Source organism: Orcinus orca, chromosome 5 (genome assembly GCF_937001465.1).
Source record: "Orcinus orca chromosome 5, mOrcOrc1.1, whole genome shotgun sequence".
NCBI lineage: Eukaryota > Metazoa > Chordata > Mammalia > Artiodactyla > Delphinidae > Orcinus > Orcinus orca.
In genome coordinates, this window is record NC_064563.1 from 3,151,854 (window position 1) to 3,175,542 (window position 23,689).

At 45.7% G+C, this 23,689-nt stretch overlaps 2 protein-coding genes across 6 annotated transcripts in view; one reads left to right on the top strand and one right to left on the bottom strand.

Annotated features, from left to right (window-relative positions):
- Positions 1-3,472: 3,472 nt before the first annotated feature.
- Positions 3,473-7,615, bottom strand: OXSM (3-oxoacyl-ACP synthase, mitochondrial). 4 transcript variants are annotated; one of them, XM_033431953.2, is made up of 3 exons: positions 7,492-7,615; positions 5,873-6,986; positions 3,473-3,926 (listed from the first exon to the last, which is right to left on the bottom strand). In XM_033431953.2, exons 2-3 carry the CDS (start codon positions 6,850-6,852, stop codon positions 3,524-3,526), a joined length of 1,383 nt encoding a protein of 460 aa, XP_033287844.1. In that variant the 5' UTR covers positions 6,853-6,986; positions 7,492-7,615; the 3' UTR covers positions 3,473-3,523. The 4 variants fall into 4 exon arrangements, with proteins under 4 accessions (XP_033287844.1, XP_049566085.1, XP_049566086.1 ...); XM_049710128.1 differs by lacking the exon at positions 7,492-7,615 and adding an exon at positions 7,404-7,424; XM_049710129.1 differs by lacking the exon at positions 7,492-7,615 and adding an exon at positions 7,399-7,416.
- Positions 7,616-16,783: 9,168 nt separating this feature from the next.
- Positions 16,784-23,689, top strand: part of NGLY1 (N-glycanase 1) — a 62,381-nt gene continuing 55,475 nt past the window's right edge. Inside the window, exon 1 of one of the 2 annotated variants that reach the window (XM_004271903.4) lies at positions 16,784-16,978. In XM_004271903.4, coding sequence (XP_004271951.1) covers positions 16,848-16,978 — 131 coding nt within the window. In that variant the 5' untranslated portion in view covers positions 16,784-16,847. The remainder of the gene's footprint in view (positions 16,979-23,689) is intronic. The other variant, XM_004271902.4, reaches the window with a different exon arrangement.

A 23,689-nucleotide genomic window follows, 5' to 3' on the forward strand; every position in this document is an offset into this window, starting at 1 on the left:
GCACATGGGGCCACAGTCCCTACTGGTTGATCACTCAAATGTATAAAGTCTGGGACCGTGGCTTAGTCCACCCAGCCAAGGTGGTTTGACCTGTTAGTGATTTAATCTGCTGCTTGCAGGTTACAGGGGAGATGAACCCTCTATTCAACGTCATGTTCCTCTGCCTAGTCTTGCACAGCATGGCCCTTGAAATGGGATCTCCGATCACTATTGGACAAGGGTATCACTACAGGGCACTCAGCTTCTCTAATCACCTAAGGGTGGCAGCCCCTGGTTCGTGCAGCCGCAGGGGAAAGCTTGGGTTAGGCCAGATGCAGTGTCCACAGGAACCAAGGCATATTTAGAACCCTCACTCTGAGGGTTTGCCAACCCCTCGCTGGCAGGGAACTCTAGGGGGTGGTCCCAGACTCCTCTGGTAGTTGCCCTGGACACCGTTTAGAACACACAGGACACGCTGTTGCTGCATGAACCAACTCACTGTATTTCAAGGGCAATCCAGGGTCTTGGCAATACGCCATCCCACCCTGGTGCTACGGTGGCTGCCCTTCCTATGCACCCCATCTACTGATGAATCTACTGAAGGGTCAGTTACCAGGGCTGGTACCCAAGCTAGGGCATCAGCCTCCTGATGGCCAGGGGGTGTCAGCGCCTCATGAGCCGGGAGGTGGAAGCCAGTGAGGACGGCCTCAGCCTCTTGCAGGTGAACCGAAACGTCTCTCCACACATCCTGCCCCAGCGAGGGTTTATTCATGAACATCCACCTCCCGACTCCCCACTGTTCCAACCACAGGGTTAATCCCTTTAGATCAGCCCAACTGTCATGGCAAAGGGTTAACGGCCAAGGCTCATGAGTGGTCACCAGCCAAATGCTGAGTTCAAACCCCTGGCTGCTGCAATTCATTCCTGTTACAAGATGAACAGATTCTTGTTGAACTTACGCAAATAACTATACTGCCATGAAACTAAGAATGCTCATTCTAAGACTTTCTGAATTCTGCAGGGGTCAGGTAGGGAGGAAAAGGTGAATGTTTCCTCTTTGTTCACAATGGTATATGTTAGCAAATTGCTGATAGCTTAAGAGAAAAGAAAATTGTTTTTCTTAAACCTGGGAAAACAAAACATAAAAGGATCAACAATGTTTCCAATTTAAAAAATCATAAAAATTATAGTCATCCTCATCAGTTTTTCCATTAGAGTTCTGCAAATTCTTACTCAGTTTAGTAGCATGATCTTAGTTATCAGAAAGCTATATTCTTCCACAAATCTTGAAGATGAAGCACTCTTACAGGAACACTTTTGCAAAAGCATCAGAGCATGACAAAAGTCTGTAAATGACAGAAGACTTTAAAATGGCCAAGGTTAAAGATCTGATGAGATTCTTCACTTCAGAAGCTATCAGTTTTAGAAAAAATTTTAAATCCTTGTCTTCCGTGCAAAAGGCAATACCTATCCATCTAAAAAATAACAGTGAGATTAAGTAAAATGCTATAAAATAAGCTGAGTAGGGATTAGGGAAAGATTAAAAGCCAAAAGTATCTGTATCTATTAAAGAATTTTTAAAAATCAGTAATAAAAGAGGAAAGAGTTACTGATACACTCAATAACATGGATAAATCTCAAAAAAATTGAGAGAAAGAAGCCAGGAACCAAGGGGTATTCTGTATGACTCCACTTATATAAAACTCTAGAAAAGGCAAATCTTATCTATAGTGACAGAAAGTTCTTCTGCAGCTGGGGAGATTGGCTGCAAAGGGGCACAAGGAAATTTCTGCAGAGATGGAAATGCTCTATATTCTGATTGAGGTAGTAGTTCCTCGAGTGTGTGTAACACCTTTATTAAAACTCATTTAACCATACACTTGAAATGGATGCAATTTACTGCATGTAAATTATGCCTTAGTAAAACTGACTAAAAAAAATGAACGTGATTTTCAACTTTAAAATAACCTTGGGTCAAAATATCCTGCTCCATCCAGGCCACCACCTTTTCTTACCTGGATTTTGCTCTCCCCTTCTGATTGGATTCCCTTATAGGAATCCAGCTTCCCTCCAATCTGTTCTTTGCTCTGCAGCCGGAGTCATGTTTCTAAAAGGAAATGTGATTATGTTACTCCCAACAACTCCCATTCTTCACATGTATCGGTCAGGGTTCAATCAGAGAGAGAACCGCTAAGAGAGATACAGATGTAGATACTTATTACAGGGATCTGACCTACACAGTTACAAGAACCGGCTAAACGGTCTCTGTAGGGCTGTTAGGTCCACCTATTCTCTTCCGCTGCTGGAGACTCAAGTCCGCCGGGCAGGCGACTGGGAAGGGAAGATGGATGTCAAGTTCCAACAACCAGCTGGAACGCACAGCCACAAGAATGAACCTCACCCTGTCAGTTCTTACTTCCTCTGACCTTGGCGTCATGGGGTGGAAGCTGGGCCATTCGTGAAGCTAAACGCATGTGGCCCAGGAGTCAGGGAAATTGAGGGAGGATCCAGGGGCGGGTGGAGCAGTTACAGGCTCAGCCACTGCCTCACCTCAAGAAGTCAGCCAGCAAAGCCACAACACACGTGAGCTACAAAATGGTTGCTGCTTCACGTCACACTGCATATCTCCTACAACACTCTCTCGTGGCCAGCCCTAACCAAAAAACATACGGTAGAGCGAATTCTGGGAAATGCGGCTCAGCCTAGCCAACTTGACACGTTACAAAACCATCGTTAACACACCAAACCTTAGATGGCTTCCATTACTCTCACTGCCTTAACAGAACTTATAAGGTTCTTTGTGACCTGATTTCCTCCAGGTCTTCTGGTTTTATCTCCTACTCCCATCTCAGGCTGTAAGTATGGAAATATTTACATTTGGTCCTGAGGTTTTCTCTAAATTTCCTAGCCGTTCCACACTATGCGTCCTGGCTGGACTACTCTTCCTTCCTTCCCCTGTAACCTGACTGAGACCTTTTCACCCTTAGGAAGCCTGTCCTGACATATCACTTTATTGCTGGTGGCCAGTACAAAACCAGGTCCACAGCTGGCACCCAATAAATTTCAACGGAACAAACCATACGCCCACGAGAATTAAGACTGATTACCACTGAATGAACATGACTGGAGACTTACGTATATAGGGGATAAAGTGCTGCAGCAAAGCTAATACGAGCAGCCCATTAACACATGGGGAAGGCTGTTCCCTTCTCACTTTTGTGCCCCCTCCCCGAGAAATAGGGGGAAATGTCTAGAGACATTTTTAGTTGTCACCACTGGGGAAGTAGGTACTACCAGAATCTAGCAGGTAGAGACTAGGATGCTGTAAAGCATTCCACGATGTATACGACAGCTCCCCTCTCCCCAACGAAGAATTACCTTGCACAAAACGTCAGCAGTGCCAAGGCTGAGAAACCCTGACAAAGATAACGCGTATCTGGATACTGATATATAAAAACATGCATTTACATAAACATATTATTTCTCAACTTAATGCAGTTTAAAACAGGTAAAAAAATCAATATTTAATGACAGATGACTTGTCCTACATGCCAGCAATACAAAGTGTTGCATTTGTACCACCAAAACCAAAGGAATTGGTGAGTCCAATACATCTCTTCTCAGTTTTCCATTCCTGTGCCTTGAGTGGAACATAATTGAGATCAAATTCTGGTTCTGTACAGTCCAGGTTTAAAGTAGGTGGCAGTTTTCGATGATAACAAGCCAGGGAGGTAAAAGCTGCCTCAGCGGCCCCGGCAGCCCCCAGCAGGTGTCCCGTGGCTGCCTTGGTGGAGGAAACGGCAAGGGCGTGGGCGTGCTCTTTGAAAAGATGTTTGATGGCTTTGTTTTCAGCAGCATCTCCCAACGGTGTGGAAGTAGCATGTGCGTTGATGTAGGATATCTCTTCAGGCTGTACACCTGCATCTTTTAGAGCAGCAGCCATACATCTAATAAAATGAGAAAAGCAACTGAACTTATCGGAACGACATCTAATTTTAGCAAGGTATTCATTGTCTGTATGGCTTACGAAAAAGAAATATCCAAGTGCATTGGATGAAAAGAACCCTTTATGCTCTAATGACAGAACAGCATCTTGGATTACCGTGTGAGTTGGAATGCTGTCTGCATGGGAATAACAAGGCACCCCCAGTACCCTGGACTGATTCATCACCATGACATAAACATACAAACCTATGGATTTTACAATCTCTAATAAAATGTATTTCCATTTTATTTGAATTGTCCTTTCTTCCTTGAGGAAAAAGCCACATAGACTCAGGCCTAGAATAATTTCTCTTCTAGGAATTTCTTATCAGTGGGGTGTGTTGTGGAGTTAAAACGTGGAGAAAAAAATTTATAACTATACTTTAATGTTTTCTTTCACAGTTAAATGTAAAACTTGGAATACGTCCCAATAATCTAAAAAATGTCTGTTCTATTACTTTAAGGCTCAAACACCCTTTCAAAAATTGTCTATTCAGGATATGAGAATTCTAAATAAATGAAGAAATACAAAGCCAAACCCCAAGAGAAACAAATCCAAAAATAAAACACTTCTCTGGGAAAACCTCTGAAAATCTCATGGATGTTAACACCCTTTTTTTTAGTTGTTGATCTCTGGGCTGCATACATTTCCTTAAGAGGCAGCTCAGAGTATAATCTGAAGCGTGCTGGAAGGTTTCACCTAAACATAACTATTTCCTCATCTAGCTGACTACTAGGCTTGACATTTCCAGCACTAGCAACTACTCACTAAAACTCAGAAATATAATTCAGGGGTCGGTGAACTATGACCCTGGCCAGATGCTGCTTTTGTAAACACAGTTGGCCCCTGAACAAACTGAGGGTTAGGGGTGCTGACCCGTCACACAGTGGAAAATGCCCCTATAACTTTACCGTTGGCCATCCATTCCCCCAATTCCACATCCGCAGATTCAACCAACCGCGGACCCTGTAGCACTGTAGTATGTACTTAGCGAAAAAGACCCGCGTGTAAGTGGAACCGGGTAGTTCAAACCCGTGTTGTTCAAGGGTCAACTGTACTTTCATCGGAACACACCCATTCATTTTTGTACTGTCCATGGCTACTCTCAGTTACAAAGCAGAGTCTGAGTAGCTGTGATAGAGACCCTCGTAGCTGGGATAATATTTTTGGCCCACAAAGCCAAAAATATTATTTGTTCCTTTACAGAAAAGGCTTGCCAACCCCCAGTTAATTTAACTGGTTAAAACGTAACATGATCTAAGCAGGCTAACCTATGAACAAACATACTGACACATAATGTTAGTGTCAGAGGGGTCTTTTGTTTTGTGGGGTTTTTAACTTAACTCACTACCTCTTTCACAATAAAAGCACCTTGCTTTTCCAAGTGCGGTCCTCAGACCAGCAGCATCAGCACCACCTAGGAGCTGGTTAGAAACGCAGCATCTCGAGCACCACCCTAGACCTATGGAGTCAGAATCTGCATTTTAATAAGATCCCTGGGTGATGAGAAGTCGCAGCAGAACCCTGCTGAAATGGAACAGAGACCAGGTACACGCAGGACAAAGCGCTAACTGTACTGTCCAGGTCTGATGGAGGGCTGCAGAAGGGAGCCTGCTGACCCTGACGGCTGTTAAGCACAACTGAAGGGATGAAAATGTGGCAAAGTCACACACGGCCTTCTTCACAACGTTACTGGCCTTCGCTAAAACTCCAGATTTTGTAAGGATATTCACATGTTTTCAAATATTTCAAACGTGGTAAAGCAAAGAATTCAAAAACACTAGTTAGTCTAAAATGGGAACACAACAGAGATACAGTACACCAAGGCCAGATACTACAGTTCCCCTAAGCTGAGACTCCAATAAAGAGTCTTACCTGAAGAAATGTGAACAAACAACCAGTCTTTACCTTAAGGCACCTTCTCCTCCAGGATCAGGGGCGGTTATGTGACTGGCATCACCTGAGAGTCCGTAGCCCAAAATCTCTGCATAGATCCGAGCCCCTCTTTGAACAGCATGTTCGTGTTCTTCTAGCACCAGCACAGCTGCACCTTCTCCCATCACAAAACCATCTCTCTTGGGATGGAATGGCCGACATGCCGACTTCGGATCAGAGTTTGTGCTCAAAGCCCGGGCTCTGGAAAACGCAGCCAGCGACAAAGGGCTGATGCAAGAGTCGGCACCTCCGGTCACCATCACATCAGCATCGCCGTGGGCTATGAACCTCAGAGAGTCTCCCACAGCATGAGCTCCCGTGGTACAGGCTGTGGACACTGCATGATTGGGGCCCTTGAGTTTATAGCGAATGCTGACCTGGCCTGCGGCCATACTGATCAGAATCTTAGGGACAAAGAATGGGCTGACTTTACTGTAACCTTTCGTCTGAAACATCAACGCGGTTTCAGAAATCTCTTCAAGGGGAACCATTCCCATGCCAATTGCAACACCAGTAGCCGCTTGGTCAGCTTCTGACTGAGGATGCCAGCCGGAATCTTTCAAGGCTAACTCAGCAGCCCCAATGGCCATAACGGTGGGAGAAGACATGGACTTGATATCTGATTTGGGCACAAAGTTTTGTGCATTGAATTGACCTTCATTACAACCTCTTGGCACATAAGCTGCAACGCTGCAAGGGACACTCTTATACTCTTCACCGACCAGTGAAACGATTCCACTCTCTCCCTGGATAAGACGATCCCACACCAGCTGAGTGCCAACACCCAGAGGAGTCACTAAGCCAATGCCTGTAACGACAACCCGCCTACGCAATCTGGGTGTTGGCACAGTTCCGAAAAACCTCCTTTCACTTATCAATCGCTGGCACGACCTTGTGTGTATTAGATGAGCGCTTGTAAATTTTAGGCAACTTTGCAAGCCGTTTGACAGCATGGTTGAGACTCGGAGGGTCAGAGACGTTCTGTAGCGGACCACGACACGCCCAGCAGGTACTGACTGTTGTTGAAATACCTTAAAGGCCTAAGAAGCAACATCCAAGGTGGTTTTTCTCGGATGCTTGGTATGAGCTGTTAAGGAGCGCAGGGAAAATAATGTTACATCACTTTTACTTATCAAACCACCTGTCTGGACTCAACCCTTTTTAGACTCTCAGTACCCTCGGACATTCCAAGATAAAGAGCTGAAAAGACGACTCATTCGATTCACAACAGAACTTCACAATGAAAAATATACACGCACTCCTGGCCGGATATAGGCTGCAAAAAGCATCCTTTTTCAGGATTACCGAGGCCTTATTACAAAAGGCACAAAACACACTTCAGGGCCTATTATTTGGGGTGGCGGTGAGAGAACTTTTTTGATCAGGGTTTCGGGGACCGCGAAGGTCAAGGGTGGGGTGGGGGGGAAGGGAAGGGGGTGTGGCCAACTCCCCGCACCAACCCAGAAACCCGAGGAAAGCGTGGCGAGAGGAAGAGACACCTGACCCGGGTCCTCCACACCCCTCTCCCCACGCAGCGCCGATCCGACTCGGAGCTGGAGGGCGGAAGGAGAAGAGGAGCGAGCACTCACTACCTGCACCCGGCCTCCGGCGGCCAGCGCAGCCGCAGTCCCACGCGCGATGCGGGCGTGCGCACGCGCACAGCACGTCCGCGTACGTCCGCGCACACACACGTCCGCATAGGCGCGCACGCGCACGCCCGGCGTGCGCGCCCTCTGGGCCGGGCGCCCTTCCCCCGCGTCACCTTGGCGGAGGTCAGACGGTGAGGGGAGTGTCCGGGCGCCACCTCACCGAATCCAGCATAACTTGGGAACGAGCACGTAACGAGGGGAGATAGCATTTTTGCGTATCAAAAAGGGATCTCTTTTTTTTTCTTTTGCTAATAATCCCAGATATTCGCCTGTTGTGGGAAGAGGGACTCCGTCATATTCGCCCGGAATGCTAGGGAAGAATTAAAGAAGTTACCGTATCGTTACAGTGATATCTGTATCGCCCAGAGTTGTTTATAATAGCAAAGTAGGACTCACCGCAGTTGTCTATTTTGTGGTACATCTAAGTAATGTGCAAACATTTAAAATAATTTTATAAGTGAATATTTATTAATGTGGAAAGATGTTGATAATTTCTTAGAAGATCCAAGTAGTAACTTGTATTTTTCCTTTTTTTTTAAAGGGTTTTCTTGGGGGCGGGGTCTGGTCTGCAAGCAAGTATAATGATTGCGGTGTTTTTCCCTTATTTTATTTTTTAATTTTTAAATTTTTTTGCCCACTTCTTGTGGTGTGCAGGATCTTAGTTCCCCGACGAGGGATGGAACCCAGGCCCCCATGCAGTGGAAGCCCGGAGTCCTAAACACTGGACCGCCAGGGGATTCCCTTTCCCCCTTATTTTTGCTTAGCTTTATTTATCATCTTCTCTATAGTATACAAACAATGCTTTTGTAATAATAAAGTTACTTTTACTTTTTGAAACTTATTTTCAGCTCTTGGGCAGTGCTCAAAATATCACAGCCAGTGTCTAAGAATGGAGACAAGAATAGAATAGAGAAGAATGGAGACATTTATTTCTAAGTGTTCGAAAAATCCAATAACTTTTATTTGCTCAGAGCTCACTGTGAATCTATCAAGGGAAAAATAACATGAAAATATAAAAAAGCAAGAAATCAGCAAGGTAGTATTTGTTTAGATGACCATCTGTTGCTCACGTGCTGACCCAGGTGTGTTTTGTGTCCTTTCTTCTGTAGATAAAGGATTGACCATATAACCTGCATCTGAACCTCTCAGCGTATTTGTTTCTTTCTGGACAGTGTGCCTCTTGATGGCTTCCAAGTAGAGTGCTTTGTCTTCTTTCCCAGCTCTAGGGAAGAATTTGGGAGAAGCTTAGCTTTTCCTAGTTAGTACTGGATTTAAATGTGTCTGGAAATAGACTTTTTCTAAAGTAGTTCCCTAGTATGACCTTGAGTCATCCTTGATCCAAGGCCTATTCAGTCACTTCTTAGGATGACCTTCTTTCAGTGACGATAGAGTTACTTTAAGAGAAATTAAAACAAACGTGGTTATAAAATACAACTAAAAGTTAAGGAGTGAGAGGTACCCAAACTTGCTCTCTCCTCTCTTCATGGCTATATAATATTTTAAAATCATAGTGCAAAAAGTTCTAAAATATTTTTTGAAGCCAAACTCATATGAAACACAGTTTTAACATGCTGTTCTTTTTTCTTTTGTAACATCACAAAATTATCTTGGATAAGAAGTGACAAGTCAATTAAAATATTGTAGAGGGAATTCTCTGGCGGACCAGTGGTTAGGACGCCCCACTTCCACTGGTTGGGGAACTAAGATCCTGCAAGCTGTGCAGTGTGGCCAAAAAACGGAAAAAAAAATTGTAGGAAAGTAAAGCCACCAAAAGTCTTTTCATTTTTATTTCTACCTCTGATCTTTCCTTTGGTCTGGAAAGGGGTGAGAGATTTTATGATATTCTAATAGCTATACTGTATGATTTAGTACCATATTCCTTGTTAAAATACCATGGTGTTTTAGCTAATGTACCAAAATCTTCAAAAAGGCTCCACTTGCCATAGCCTCTTGTTCAGACATATGTTTACTTAAATTTTTTGTAATGTGATTCAAAACTATCTTTCCAGATATAGTTCCCATTCTCTATTAAAATAGATTTCCACCCAAGATGGCTGTTCTCTTGCACTCTGTACATCCTCTGCCTGACGAGTGCCTGCTTCACCTACACCCTACTCACGCCACTGACCTTCCTACAGACTTGCCCCCAGCCCCAGCTGGTGACTAATCTTTAGATCAGAACCTCTGTAATGTGAGAGTTCATCAAAGAAGAAGTGAGGGGCGTGCCTCACTGTTGGTAACCGATGAGCCAACCTGACATCAATTCCCCTATAACTGGTAACCTCCCCCTCCCCCTGGAGCAAAGACTGCTGCCATGTCCTGCCCACCGTCTGCTGCAGACGGTGGGGTGTCACTCCACGACCTTGCTTCAGACATGTAAGATCCCCCCATCCACTAAACCACTGGTGTCTCTGTCACTGACTCTGGGCTCTTTCTTTTGTCTTGAAGCTGGGTAAGCCCAGGGCTTGCAGGCCTGTAGGGTACAGCCCAACACCCAGCAAAAGTGATCTTATCATCTCTAGGTTGACTTCAGCTTGTCTTTTTTCATCTCTGTATCTTTGCTTGTACTTTCTTTTGTTCAACATTCATTTTCTTCCTAAGCTGTGCTAGAAGCTGGCATATGAAAATGAATAGGGTATGGTTCTTGCTTTCAGGAAGTTCATAGTCTAAGGAAACAGCCATGGAGACAAATATGTGCAAACCACTGAAACAGGTGCTGGAATAGAAGAATATGACAGAATTATAATCATACAAAGGAGACAACTGGGTCAATACTACCTTCCAAAGTCAGGAAAGCCTTCAAAAAAGTTGACCTTTGAACTGCATCTTGAAAATTAGTACATGTTTGTCTAGTAAATTTGGTGGGAAAGGGCATCCTGACAGAGTAGAACAAAGGCCTGGACACCTGATATCTTCCACAAACTGCTAGTAGTAGTTCAATGTGGCCAATGCTGGATGTGAGGTGTGGGACAAAGCAACAGTGAAAGCATGAGAGTGAAGCAGGGGCTGATCTGAAAAAGTCTTGGATGTTGTGCAGAAGACTTTGGATTTGATCCTGTAGGTCAGAAATGATATGCAAGCAGCCCTGGTCTAACATGGACTGCAACATTCTTTTATTGAATCTAAATTCCTCTAGGAAGGAAATGGTAAACTCTCTCATTCCCTTCACCGGACTCTCTGCTAGTTCTTTTGTCTTGAACAAAGCCACTTAGTACATTCAAGTTTCTTGCCTGACTCGTGACATCATTTGGTGGTAGAGTGTGTGTTGCTGAAATCTGGCCTCTGCACTGGTGCCAGATTAAATCTCGGAGACAGAGTTTTGGGTGAAGTAGAAAGAAATGGCTTAATTGCTTTGCCAGGCAAAGGGGGCCACAGTGGGCTCGTGCCCTCAAGACTGTGCGCCCCGCCCTGGAGGGGGTCGAGAGAAGTCTTACGGTGTTCAAGGAGCAGGGCGTGGTCAGCTCGTGGACATTCTGATTGGTTGGTGGTGAGGTAATGGGGAGTCGGCATCGTCAGCCTTCTGGTTCCAACCGGTCTGAGGTCTACATGCCTGTGGGCAGCAGACAGGTAACTTCCTCCACCTTGTGGGGTTTTCAGTATCTGCAAAACAGCTCAAAGGATGTGGCTCAGAATATTCTCTATAGTCCTGGAGGAAGAACTAAAGGTCCTTGACTGTTTAATGGCTAAAGTATTGTTATTTGGTCTTACTTGATTGTCTTCCTTTCTTTCTGCATTTTCTCACTTCTCTGATTATTCTTCAACTAAAGTTTTTCTACAAACAAAAGGCAGGTGTAGGATGTGGGTGGAGGTCTATTCTGGGAAGGCCTCATAGGGTCCTGCTCAGTTACATGTGGGCAAGGGGTAGCCATAGAAAACGTTTCAGCAGAAGAATAACATGATCAGATGGGTGGTTTAGAAAGCTCATCGTTGCAGCATGTGCAGGGGGATTGGGGAATGTGGGCGTGGACATGGGGAAGAGAGTTAAGACTGGTGAGGCTCTACGGAGGGGATGAATTGGGGGCTTGGGATTGACATATGTACACTACTATGTATAAAATAGATAATAATAAGAACCTACTGTATAGCACAGGGGACTCAATGCTCTGTGGTGACCTAAACGGGAAGGAAATCCAAAAAAGAGGATATATGTATACATATGGCTGATTCACTTTGCTGTACAGCAGAAACTAACACAACATTGTAAAGCAACTATGCTCCAATAAATACTAAAAAAAATTAAAAAAAGACTGGTGAAGCCCTAAACTAAGGCAGTGGCACAGAGGAGAGAGTGCTAGGATGCTGTCCTTAATTAAGTGTGTGTTGGGGTCATTTCCTCCCACAGCTGGGAAGTCCTGCCCTTCCTCATCTCATTAACCTCCCAATTTAAGGGGTCTTTTCAAATTCTTCTTCCATGAAACTGCAACCACAGAGGAATTTTCCTTCTTCTAAACTAATAGTTCTCCAAATTTACCGTGCACCAAAATCACCTGAAGGGCTTACCACACACATTGCTGGGCCTCATCATTTTTTTTTTTTTTTGGTACGCGGGCCTCTCACTGCTGTGGCCTCTCCCGTTGCAGAGCACAGGCTCCGGACGCGCAGGCTCAGCGGCCATGGCTCACGGGCCCAGCCGCTCCGTGGCATGTGGGATCTTCCCGGACCGGGGCACGAACCCGTGTCCCCTGCATCGGCAGGCGGACTCTCAACCACTGCGCCACCAGGGAAGCCCTGGGCCTCATCTTTAATGGTGGGGCTTGAGAATATCCTGATAGTTCCCTGGTGATGCTGATACTGCTGGTCTCACCAGTGCTCGAACTCCATGACTCTTATGAAGGCGGGACCTGTGCTCATCTCCTCCCCTGCTTCACAGTGTGTGGCGCACGGCCATTGGCTTCATAACTATTTGGTGAATGAATGAATTACAGAATGAATTAATAAACACATACCCTTATGCATATACCACTTTGTGCATTTCTTACCAAATGATTTTTTCACAGTAACTCTGTTTCATCAACTGAAGGGCTATCTGTATGTAAGGTATTATTATTCATTTTGTCCTTCCTACTAGATTAAAGGTTTCTTATGTCATCCATCTCAGACTGCTTTGCATACAGCATGTGCTCAATAAATAATTGTTGCTTAATTACTTAATACAGTCACACAGTAGTGAGCTACCACATCAATTCCTGAGAGGCTTCAACCCTTCTCCTTGCCAATAACCTTTACTGAGGTCAACATTTTCTTTTTTTTTTTTAATATATTTATTTATTTTTGGCTGAGTTGGGTCTTTGTTGCTGCGCGCAGGCTTTCTCTAGTTGCGGCAAGCAGGGGCTACTCTTCTTTGAGGTGCGCAGGCTTCTCATTGTGGTGGCTTCTCTTGTTGCGGAGAACGGGCTCTAGGCATGCTGGCTTCAGTAGTTGTGGCTCACGGGCTCAGCAGTCGTGGCTTGCGGGCTCTAGAGCGCAGGCTTAGTAGTTGTGGCGCACGGACTTAGTTGCTCCGTGGCATGTGGGATCTTCCCTGACCAGGGCTCAAACCCGTGTGCCCTGTATCGGCAGGTGGATTCTTAAGCACTGCACCACCAGGGAAGCCCCCCAATTACTCTTTACTTTGAGTAACTACTCTCTCTCTTGGATACCACCATCTATGAAGCTATTAAGGGAATTTATTATAACAAGGGACTTGGCTCATTCTTTTCCCTGTCTGCTTCTTCCACTTAAGTCAAGTTGAAAATATTTTGATTCTTCAGTTTCCTTTAGAAAAGTTAAAGGTTTTAAGCTAGTCAATCTCTTTTTTTTTTTTTTTTTTTTGCAGTATGCGGGCCTCTCACTGCTGCGGCCTCTCGCCCATGGCATGTGGGATCTTCCCAGACCGGGGCACGAACCCGTGTCCCCTGCATCGGCAGGCAGACTCCCAACCACTGCGCCACCAGGGAAGCCCACTAGTCAATCTCTTTATACCCACCATTGCTCCAAACACATAAAACGATGTTCTAGTATTAAATCAGCTTTGAACTTCCTGTTCATTCACTTGATTTTTTTTTTTTGCTTCAAGATAATGAATTTCTTTTTAGGATTCCAGCTTTGTTAAGAACATCATCTTTAGAGTTGACATATGGTGGCACTATTCTTAAAATGAAATAAAGATATAACTCACTGAAATTTCCCCAGGATAGGTTTTGTCATAAAAAAGAAAATATTGGGACTTCCCTGGTGGCTCAGTGGTTAAGAATCTGCCTGCCAACGCAGGGCACACGGGTTCAAGCCCTGGGCCGGGAAGATCCCACATGCCGCGGAGCAACTAAGCCCGTGTGCCACGACAACTGAGCCAACTGAGCCTCTTGCTGCAACTAAAAAGAAAGCCCGCGCGCAGCAATGAAGATCCAACGCAGCCAAAAGAAATAAATTTTTAAAAAAAAAGTAATTGGGAAGGATTTAAATTTCAGGTGAATTAAAATAAACAATAATTTAGTGAATTACCATTGAAATGAGGATTTCTATGATTTTATGGACTGTACGTTATTTTAACAGCATTAATTTTATGGCATTGGTTTTCACACTGTGGTTGCATGTCCCTCACAAAAGTACCTTAAAGCCATTATCTACTCAAGGGGAAAGCTAAGTTGATAACATTCTATTCCTCCCCCACCACACAAGCATTCCTGCTTCAGTTCTAGAGTGCCTCCACTTTGGTGTTTTGTATATACTAGGTTTCCTCCTAAGGGTTTATTTGAAAAAAAAAAGTGTTCTGTAGCCTTAAAAAAAGTCATAAATACTAGACAGTATATGATAACCTTATACAATTATTATAAGAATAAATGAGTGTGCTGATGGAAAGAAGAAACTCAAGGGGAATACTGTTTGTGATAGAGACAGCTAGTTACATCCCAGGCCTCCCACCTCCCATCCCACAATTCCCAGAGTTGTGGGTGGTGCCTGTCCAGCTAAGGACTACATTTCCCAGTCTCCCTCCCTTTTCATCTAGGTGGGGCTTCATTTTCACTAATGATACAGTAGAGAAAATGCTGTTTGTCATTTCTGGGCCCATGTGGTTAAGAAGCAGGTATGCGGTCTTTCTGCCCAATCACTAACTAAATGCAAAAGTCTCTGTGGCCATATAGCAGTAGTTAGCAAACCACACGCTAAATCCAGAAAGCTGCTTGTTTTTGTAAATAGTGTCATTGGACATACCCATACACATTCATTTTAAAGTACAGTTGACCCTTGAACAACACGGGTTTGAACTGCATGGGTCCACTTATATGAGGATTTTTTTTCAACAGTAAATGCTACAGTGCTACATGGCCCACTGTGAGTTGCAACCTCAGATTCAGAACCACAGATACAGTGGAACCTCAGATACAGAGGAAGTTATACACAGAATTTGAATGCTTGGAGGGTTGGTGCCCACGTTGTTCAAGGGCAAACTGTATTGCCTATGGAACAACTGCAAAGGCAGAGTTAAATATTTGAACCAGAGCCCCTATGGCCACAACCCTTAAACATTTAATATTTGGTCCTTTATAGAAAATGTTTGTTGACTTCTATGGGATGAAAGGAGCCTGGGGCCCTGCATCATTATCTGGAGGAAAGCTGCTCACTGACAAATTATACCTCTTGTATGAACAAGAAAGAAATTTCTCATGTTACGTCACTGAAAATTTCAGTTACAGCAGCTAGCAACACACTATCAGTTAAACACTATTCTTGGAAGCTGGTCCAAAAACCTACATATTTATTAAAAACTTCTCACATATATCTGGCAAGTGAATGGTAACTGAAGTGGGTGGTTATTGCTCAGGGTCTTGCTCAGAGACATTGGAAGAAAATTTCAAATTTAAAAAGCGAACTGAAGATAAAGCGTCAAGAATATTCAAAGAAGCTACTTAGACAAACAACTTTTAAAAATATACAGTGTCAAGAAAAACATTTGTTGAGGTTTGGAAAAGAAAGAAGGCATTGGTAAAGTACACTTTCAAGGTCATGGAGAGGTAGATGATGGATTAAAGATGTTAGGATTCTTCTTTTAAGAGGAATAAAGGACACTGATCACAGGATCTACCTGCGAAACAAGGTCACAAATTAATACGTACACTTACTACATGGGATGCATAATTTTGCTGTCTTTCCTTCCTCCTCCATTCCATTCTACTTTGTCGTTATTGGATATGTGTTTTACTTTGGTCAGTAGAGTCCACAACCCACTATGTTGCAAACTGCAGTTTTGAAAAAAACTTCTTTACAGAGGCATCATATTCTCTGAGCTGGGGCTTATGCAAGAGATTTTCAATCATTTATCTAATTCCAAAAAAAATCCATATAGGAGAAACCCAGCAGAGTTTATGTGTTTGGTTTTGAACGTGGTTTTCTGCTTCCCTCTGGGGTCTTCCATCCACATTTACTTAGGAAGGCCTGACCATCTGCGAGGAGGAAGCTGTAGAATAGTTTCATCTGGGGGCAAAGGGGTGGTTGGAATATAGGGGGTTTCTCCACCGTCTGGCTGGATCTATTGAAGCCGGCCCCGAGGCGCCGAGGAACCTGGGTTCCTGCGATGCACCAGCCAGCACCCCCTACCCCCGCGCGAAACCCCCGCCCCTCCACCCCACCCCGCGGTCCAGACCCCAGACACACACGGGCAAAGCCCCTCGGTCCGGACGACCAAGACCCACACCCCAGCCTCGTCGAAGCCCCCAGGCCCTGACAACCAGGCCCCTGTCGGCCCAAGCCCCCAACGGCCCCAAACAGCCCCCAGCTCCTCCCAGACGAACCCCACCGGTCCCGGATACTAGTCCCCGCCCCCTGGAGACCAGCCGTCCCCCTCACCTCCCGCCGAGTCCCCAGCCCAGGATATCAGACCCCACCCCCCTTGAAAACCCCCCGTCCCCTGGAGACCACCCCCCACACACGAGCCCTGCCCCCCCCACAAGCCTTGCACGCCCCCCCCCCCCACGAGCCTTGCACGCCCCCCCCCCGCCCGCCCCGGAGACTAGTCCCAGCCCCTTCCCACTCGGCCGGGCCCCGCCCCTGGAGACCAGCCCCTTCCCTCTCGGCCGGGCCCCGCCCCTGGAGACCAGCCCCCTCCCTCTCGGCCGGGCCCCCGCCCCTGGAGACCAGCCCCTTCCCTCTCGGCCGAGCCCCGCCCCTGGAGACCAGCCCCCTCCTTCTCGGCCGGGCCCCCGCCCCTGGAGACCAGCCCCCGCCCCCCGGCCGGCCGCAGAGCGCGGCGAGCTGAGGCGCCTGCTCAGAGCGCACGCGGTGCGGGCGGGGGGAGGGGGGGGGTCACGGCCGCGCGTTCGAGTATGGCGGCGGCGGCGCTGGGCAGTTCCTGTGGGTCCGCGTCCCCGGCGGTGGCCGAGCTCTGTCAGAACACCCCGGAGACCTTCCTGGAGGCCTCCAAGCTGCTGCTCACCTACGCGGACAACATCCTCAGGTGCGGGGCCGCGGGAGGGACGCGTGCCAGCGGGCGGGGCGCGGCGCACGCGCGGCCGGGTTTGGGGGCGCCCGGCCGGCCCCGGGGGCGCGGAGGCCGGGAGGGCCCCGGGCCTGGCTCCCGCTCAGGGGGGCGGCGGGGCGGAGCTGGGGCCGCCCGCCAGGGGCCTGGAGACCCGCCCGGCCCAGCCCCGCCGGAGCGGAGGGAGTCTCTGCACCTGTGACCGGACACCTGCTGTCGCGGAGCCCAGGGCGAGCCGGGTCCCGGGACGCGCGGGGCGGAGGAGGGGAAGGCGCGCCCCGGGCTCTGGCCTCGGTCCGGCGCTTGAACAGTCTTACGTGTCAGGACAGGAGCGGCGACAGCGTTTCATCCCCACTGCGTGCGTTTTACCCAGCAGCAGCCTTCAGTTGCCATTGGGCTTCTCAGAAGTTTGCCACGGACAAGATGTTTTCTTCCCAGTGTTTTGTGAATATCCTAATGCTAGAGCCTAACACTACCGTGGTGTTTGTGAGGATAACCTTGGCTAAGAGTAGTTTGTTTCCTTTTCCTCTGAGCACACTTCTAGACCTCAAAGGAACCTTACAGATTTGGGGAATTGGGAAGTAAGTTTTATTAGTCATTTTGAAGCATTACGTCCCTCCACTCTTAGATCAAATGATGTGGTGTCCTGAGGGACGGGATGTGTGGGGGAGGGAAAAGGAGCCCCACGTGCCTCCGCCTTAGTGCTGTTAGCTCGTTTATCAGGGCGCTGTGATCATATAGACTCTGCCCCCCGCCCCCCAGCCCCTGGTGCGCTTGCTTTTCTAAGGGGTGGATGTATTGGCCTGAAGTCTAAAAGGAGATCCTTCGCAGTGTCAAGGTTATAGATTTCACGTGACCCAGTTTTGGAGGCCTTAGTTACAAGTGCAGTGTCTTAACCCATGGCAGTTTTAATATGGCTCATATAGGCAACATTAATGATTTAAAAAGTGAATTGAAAGAAGAACATATTGAGCCCTTGTTGTGTGACAGATGCAGAGAGGGATGCAGCATGTGCACTGTGCACAGCTGCACAGTTAAGACCTATATGGGGGCCGCCTTCCTCCTCTGTGACACCCTCTCAGCTCACCTTCTCAGCCCTGGGAGATCTGACAGCTCTTCAGAGCGCAAGGATGCCAGAGGGTTCTGCACAGTGAACTCCGAGGCAGAGTTCTCCAGAGGCCGTCAGCTAGCACCTCCCATCTGGAAAGCCACCAAACTATTTAAACCCCATTCTTCAGAAAAGGGAGTTGCCCTTGTAATGAGGATTCACTTCTGCTTTCAATCCAGGGAAACCACAAATGCTGAGATCAAGGTGTTTTGAGGAAGGAAGTCTTTTCCATCATTATCGTCATTATGAGTGTTTACCAAACTCATAGAAGAAACGTGGCATGCTGTCAGTGTATGTTATAGTCTCTACGATGGCTTATGTTTCTTATCTTAAAAAGGTTTTTTATCCAGAAAGGGAATTAGGAGTCTGGAACCCATATAAGTGGAGATGGTATGAAAAACTACCCTTTTTAGTTTGTCTTAAGTAATAGTATTAGTTCCTGCCCTCATTCTTACAGTTCAAACTCGTTTGGTCTTCAGAGGGGGGGAAAAAACCTCACGTTTTCTTCTGCTTCCAAGTCCAGTGATTTGCTTGCCTCTTAACAGAAAAGCCCCAGGCCTCTTCTTGATCCCTTAGCTACACTGCATTACAGACAGGCTAATCTAACTTATTTGAGAATAGAGGAAACCATCGTTTCTTTTGCTGTTTTAGGAACTCCTTTAGCATGAGAGATAAGCGATGTTGTCTTGATATCCTTTGCTCCTAACTCAGGATCTGACATAGTATTTTATAGGGTGAGTGCTGAACTGAGAATTTCATTTGCAGTTTTTAATTGTTGCTGTTAACAGTGATATTTGTCACTATACACTGGTGAAAATAATACTTTGGGTTAAGTTTGAAATTTCTGCTTCAGATGATGTTTATCCTATTCCCCAACTAAGGCTCGTAAAGCTAATGAAATTATACAATGAAGTATATACTAATTTGCATGCACAGTGTACCATGGGTTTGAACTGTTTTTTCAGTTCACTGACTTATAGATAAAAATCAGCTTTCCTCAGTATCTACCTTTCAAAAATCTGCAGTAGTTTTACTGGCATTCCATGTGGGTTCCCTAGGAAACTTGCTTCATTCATTCTTTAAAAAACAATATTTGACTAAATTCGGGGGGACGAGAGGAGGATGGCGGAAGAGTGAGACGCGGAGATCACCTTCCTCCCCCCAGATACACCAGAAATACATATACACGTGGAACAACACCTATAGAACACCTACTGAACGCTGGCAGAAGACCTCAGACCTCCCAAAAGGCAAGAAAGTCCCCACGAACTTGGGTAGGGCAAAAGAAAAAACAGAGACAAAAGAATAGGGACGGGACCTGCACCAGTGGGAGGGAGCTGTGAAGGAGGAAATGTTTCCACACACTAGGAAGCCCCTTCGTGGGTGGAGACTGCGGGTGGCGGAGGGGGAATGCTTTGGAGCCGCGGAGGAGAGCACAGCAACAGGGGTGCGGAGGACGAAGCAGAGAGATTCCCGCACAGAGGATTGGTGCCAACCGGCACTCACCAGTCCGAGAGGCTTGTCTGCTCACCCACCGGGGCAGGCGGGGCTGGGAGCCGAGGCTCAGTCTTCTGTCGGAGCGCCGGGAGAGGACTCGGGGTGGCGGCGTGAACACAGCCTGCAGGGGGCTAGTGCACCACAGATAGCCGGGAGGGAGTCTGGGGAAAAGTCTGGACCTGCCGAAGAGGCAAGAGACTCTTTTTTTCCCTCTTTGTTTCCTGGTGCGCGAGGAGAGGGGATTAAGAGCGCCGCTTAAAGGAGCTCCAGAGACGGGCATGAGCCGCGGCTAAAAGCGCGGACCCCAGAGACGGGCATGAGAGGGTAAGGCTGCTGCTGCTGCCACCAAGAAGCCTGTGTGCAAGCACAGGTCACTATCCACACCCCCCTTCTGGGGAGCCTGTGCAGCCCGCCACTGCCAGGGTCCCGGGATCCAGGGACAACTTCCCCGGGAGAACGCACGGCGAGCCTCAGGTAGTACAACGTCATGCTGGCCTCTGCCGCCGCAGGCTCGCCCCACATCGTGCCCCTCCCTCCCCCCTGGCCTGAGTGAGCCAGAGCCCCCGAATCAGCGGCTCCTTTAACCCCGTCCTGTCTGCTGAGCGAAGAACAGACGCCCTCAGGCGACCTACATGCAGAGGTGGGTCCAAATCCAAAGCTGAACCCCGGGAGCTGTGTGAACAAAGAAGAGAAAGGGAAATCTCTCCCAGCAGTCTCAGAAGCAGCGGATTAAAGCTCCACAATCAACTTGATGTACCCTGCATCTGCGGAATACATGTATACACAACAAATCATCCCAAATTAAGGAGGTGGACTTTAAAAGCAAGATTTATGATTTTTCCCCTTTTTCCTCTTTTTGTGAGTGTGTATGTGTATGCTTCTGTGCGAGATTTTGTCTGTATAGATTTGCTTCCACCATTTGTCCTAGGGTTCTATCTGTCTGTTTTTGTTTTTATTAAAAAAATTTTTTTTCTTAATAATTACTTTTTATTTTATTAACTTCATTTTATTTTATCTTTTATTTTATCTTCTTTCTTTCCTTCCTTCCTGCCCTCCTTCCTTCCTTCCTCCCTCCCTTCCTTCCTTCCTCCCTCCCTTCCTTCCTCCCTCCCTCCCCTTTCCTCCCTCTCCCCCTCCCTCCCTCCCTTCTCTCTTCCTTCCTTCCTTCCTTCCCTCCTTTCTTTCTTTCTTTCTTTCATCTTCCTTCCTTCCTTCCCTCCGACCTTCCTTCCTTTCTTTCTTTCTTTTCTTCTTTCTTTCTTTCTAGTTTTTCTCCCTTTTGTTCTGAGCCATGTGGATGAAAGGCTCCTGGTGCTGCAGCCAGGAGTCAGTGCTGTTCCTCTGAGGTAGGAGAGCCAACTTTAGGACACTGGTCCACAAGAGACCTCCCAGCTCCACATAATATCAAATGGAGAAAATCTCCCAGAGATCTCCATCTCAACACCAGCACCCAACTTCACTCAACGACCAGCAAGCTACAGTGCTGGACACCCTATGCCAAACAACTAGTAAGACAGGAACACAACCCCACGCATTAGCAGAGAGGCTGCCTAAAATCATAATAAGTCCACAGACACCCCAAAACCCACCACCAGACGTGGACCTACCCACCAGAAAGACAAGATCCAGCCTCATCCACCAGAACACAGGCACTAGTCCCCTCCACCAGGAAGCCTACACAACCCACTGAACCAACCTTAGCCACTGGGGGCAGACACCAAAAACAACAGAAACTACGAACCTGCAGCCTGCAAAAAGGAGACCCCAAACACAGTAAGTTAAGCAAAATGAGAAAACAGAAAAACACACAGCAGATGAAGGAGCAAGATAAAAACCCACCAGACCTAACAAATGAAGAGGAAATAGGCAGTCTACCTGAAAAAGAATTCAGAATAATGATAGTTAAAGATGATCCAAAATCTTGGAGATAGAATTGACAAAATGCAAGAAACATTTAACAAGGACCTAGAAGAACTAAAGATGAAACAAACAACGATGAACAACACAATAAATGAAATGAAAAATACTCTAGATGGGATCAATAGCAGAATAACTGAGGCAGAAGAACGGATAAGTGACCTGGAAGATAAAATAGTGGAAATAACTACTGCAGAGCAGAATAAAGAAAAAAGAATGAAAAGAACTGAGGACAGTCTCAGAGACCTCTGGGACAACATTAAATGCACCAACATTCGAATTATAGGGGTTCCAGAAGAAGAAGAGAAAAAGGGACTGAGAAAATATTTGAAGAGATTATAGTTGAAAACTTCCCTAATATGGGAAAGGAAATAGTTAATCAAGTCCAGGAAGCACAGAGAGTCCCATACAGGATAAATCCAAGGAGAAATATGCCAAGACACATATTAATCAAACTGTCAAAAATTAAATACAAAGAAAACATATTAAAAGCAGCAAGGGAAAAACAACAAATAACACACAAGGGAATCCCCATAAGGTTAACAGCTGATCTTTCAGCAGAAACTCTGCAAGCCAGAAGGGACTGGCAGGACATATTTAAAGTGATGAAGGAGAAAAACCTGCAACCAAGATTACTCTACCCAGCAAGGATCTCATTCAGATTTGATGGAGAAATTAAAACCTTTACAGACAAGCAAAAGCTGAGAGGGTTCAGCACCACCAAACCAGCTTTACAACAAATGCTAAAGGAACTTCTCTAGGCAAGAAACACAAGAGAAGGAAAAGACCTACAATAACGAACCCAAAACAATTAAAATGGGAATAGGAACATACATATTGATAATTACCTTAAATGTAAATGGACTAAATGCTCCCACCAAAAGAAACAGATTGGCTGAATGGATACAAAAACAAGATGCATATATTTGCTGTCTATAAGAGACCCACTTCAGACCTAGAGACACATACAGACTGAAAGTGAGGGGATGGAAAAAGATATTCCATGCAAATGGAAACCAAAAGAAAGCTGGAGTAGCAATTCTCATATCAGACAAAATAGACTTTAAAATAAAGACTATTAGAAGAGACAAAGAAGGACACTACATAATCATCAAGGGATCGATCCAAGAAGAAGATATAACAATTGTAAATATCTATGCACCCAACATAGGAGCACCTCAATACATAAGGCAAATACTAACAGCCATAAAAGGGGAAATCGATAGTAACACATTCATAGTAGGGGACTTTAACACCCCACTTTCACCAATGGACAGATCATCCAAAATGAAAATAAATAAGGAAACACAAGCTTTAAATGATACATTAAACAAGATTGACTTAATTGATATTTATAGGACATTCCATCCAAAAACAACAGAATACACATTTTTCTCAAGTGCTCATGGCACATTCTCCAGGATAGATCATATCTTGGGTCACAAATCAAGCCTTGGTAAATTTAAGAAAATTGAAATTGTATCAAGTATGTTTTCAACCACAATGCTATGAGACTAGATATCAATTACAGGAATAGGTCTGTAAAAAATACAAACACATGGAGGCTAAACAATACACTACTTAATAACGAAGTGATCACTGAAGAAATCAAAGAGGAAATAAAAAAAATACCTAGAAACAAATGACAATGGAGACACGACGACCCAAAACCTATGGGATGCAGCAAAAGCAGTTCTAAGAGGGAAGTTTATAGCAATACAAGCCTACCTCAAGAAACAGGAAACATCTCGAATAAACAACCTAACCTTGAACCTAAAGCAATTAGAGAAAGAAGAACAAAAAAACCCCAAAGTTAGCAGATGGAAAGAAATCATAAAAATCAGATCAGAAATAATAGAAAAAGAAATGAAGGAAACAATAGCAAAGATCAGTAAAACTAAAAGCTGGTTCTTTGAGAAGATAAACAAAATTGATAAAGCATTAGCCAGACTCATCAAGAAAAAAAGAGAGAAGACTCAAATCAATAGAATTAGAAATGAAAAAGGAAAAGTAACAACTGACACTGCAGAAATGCAAAAGATCATGAGAGATTACTACAAGCAACTTTATGCCAATAAAATGGACAACCTGGAAGAAATGGACAAATTCTTAGAAAGGCACAATCTGCCAAGACTGAATCAGGAAGAAATAGAAAATATGAACAGACC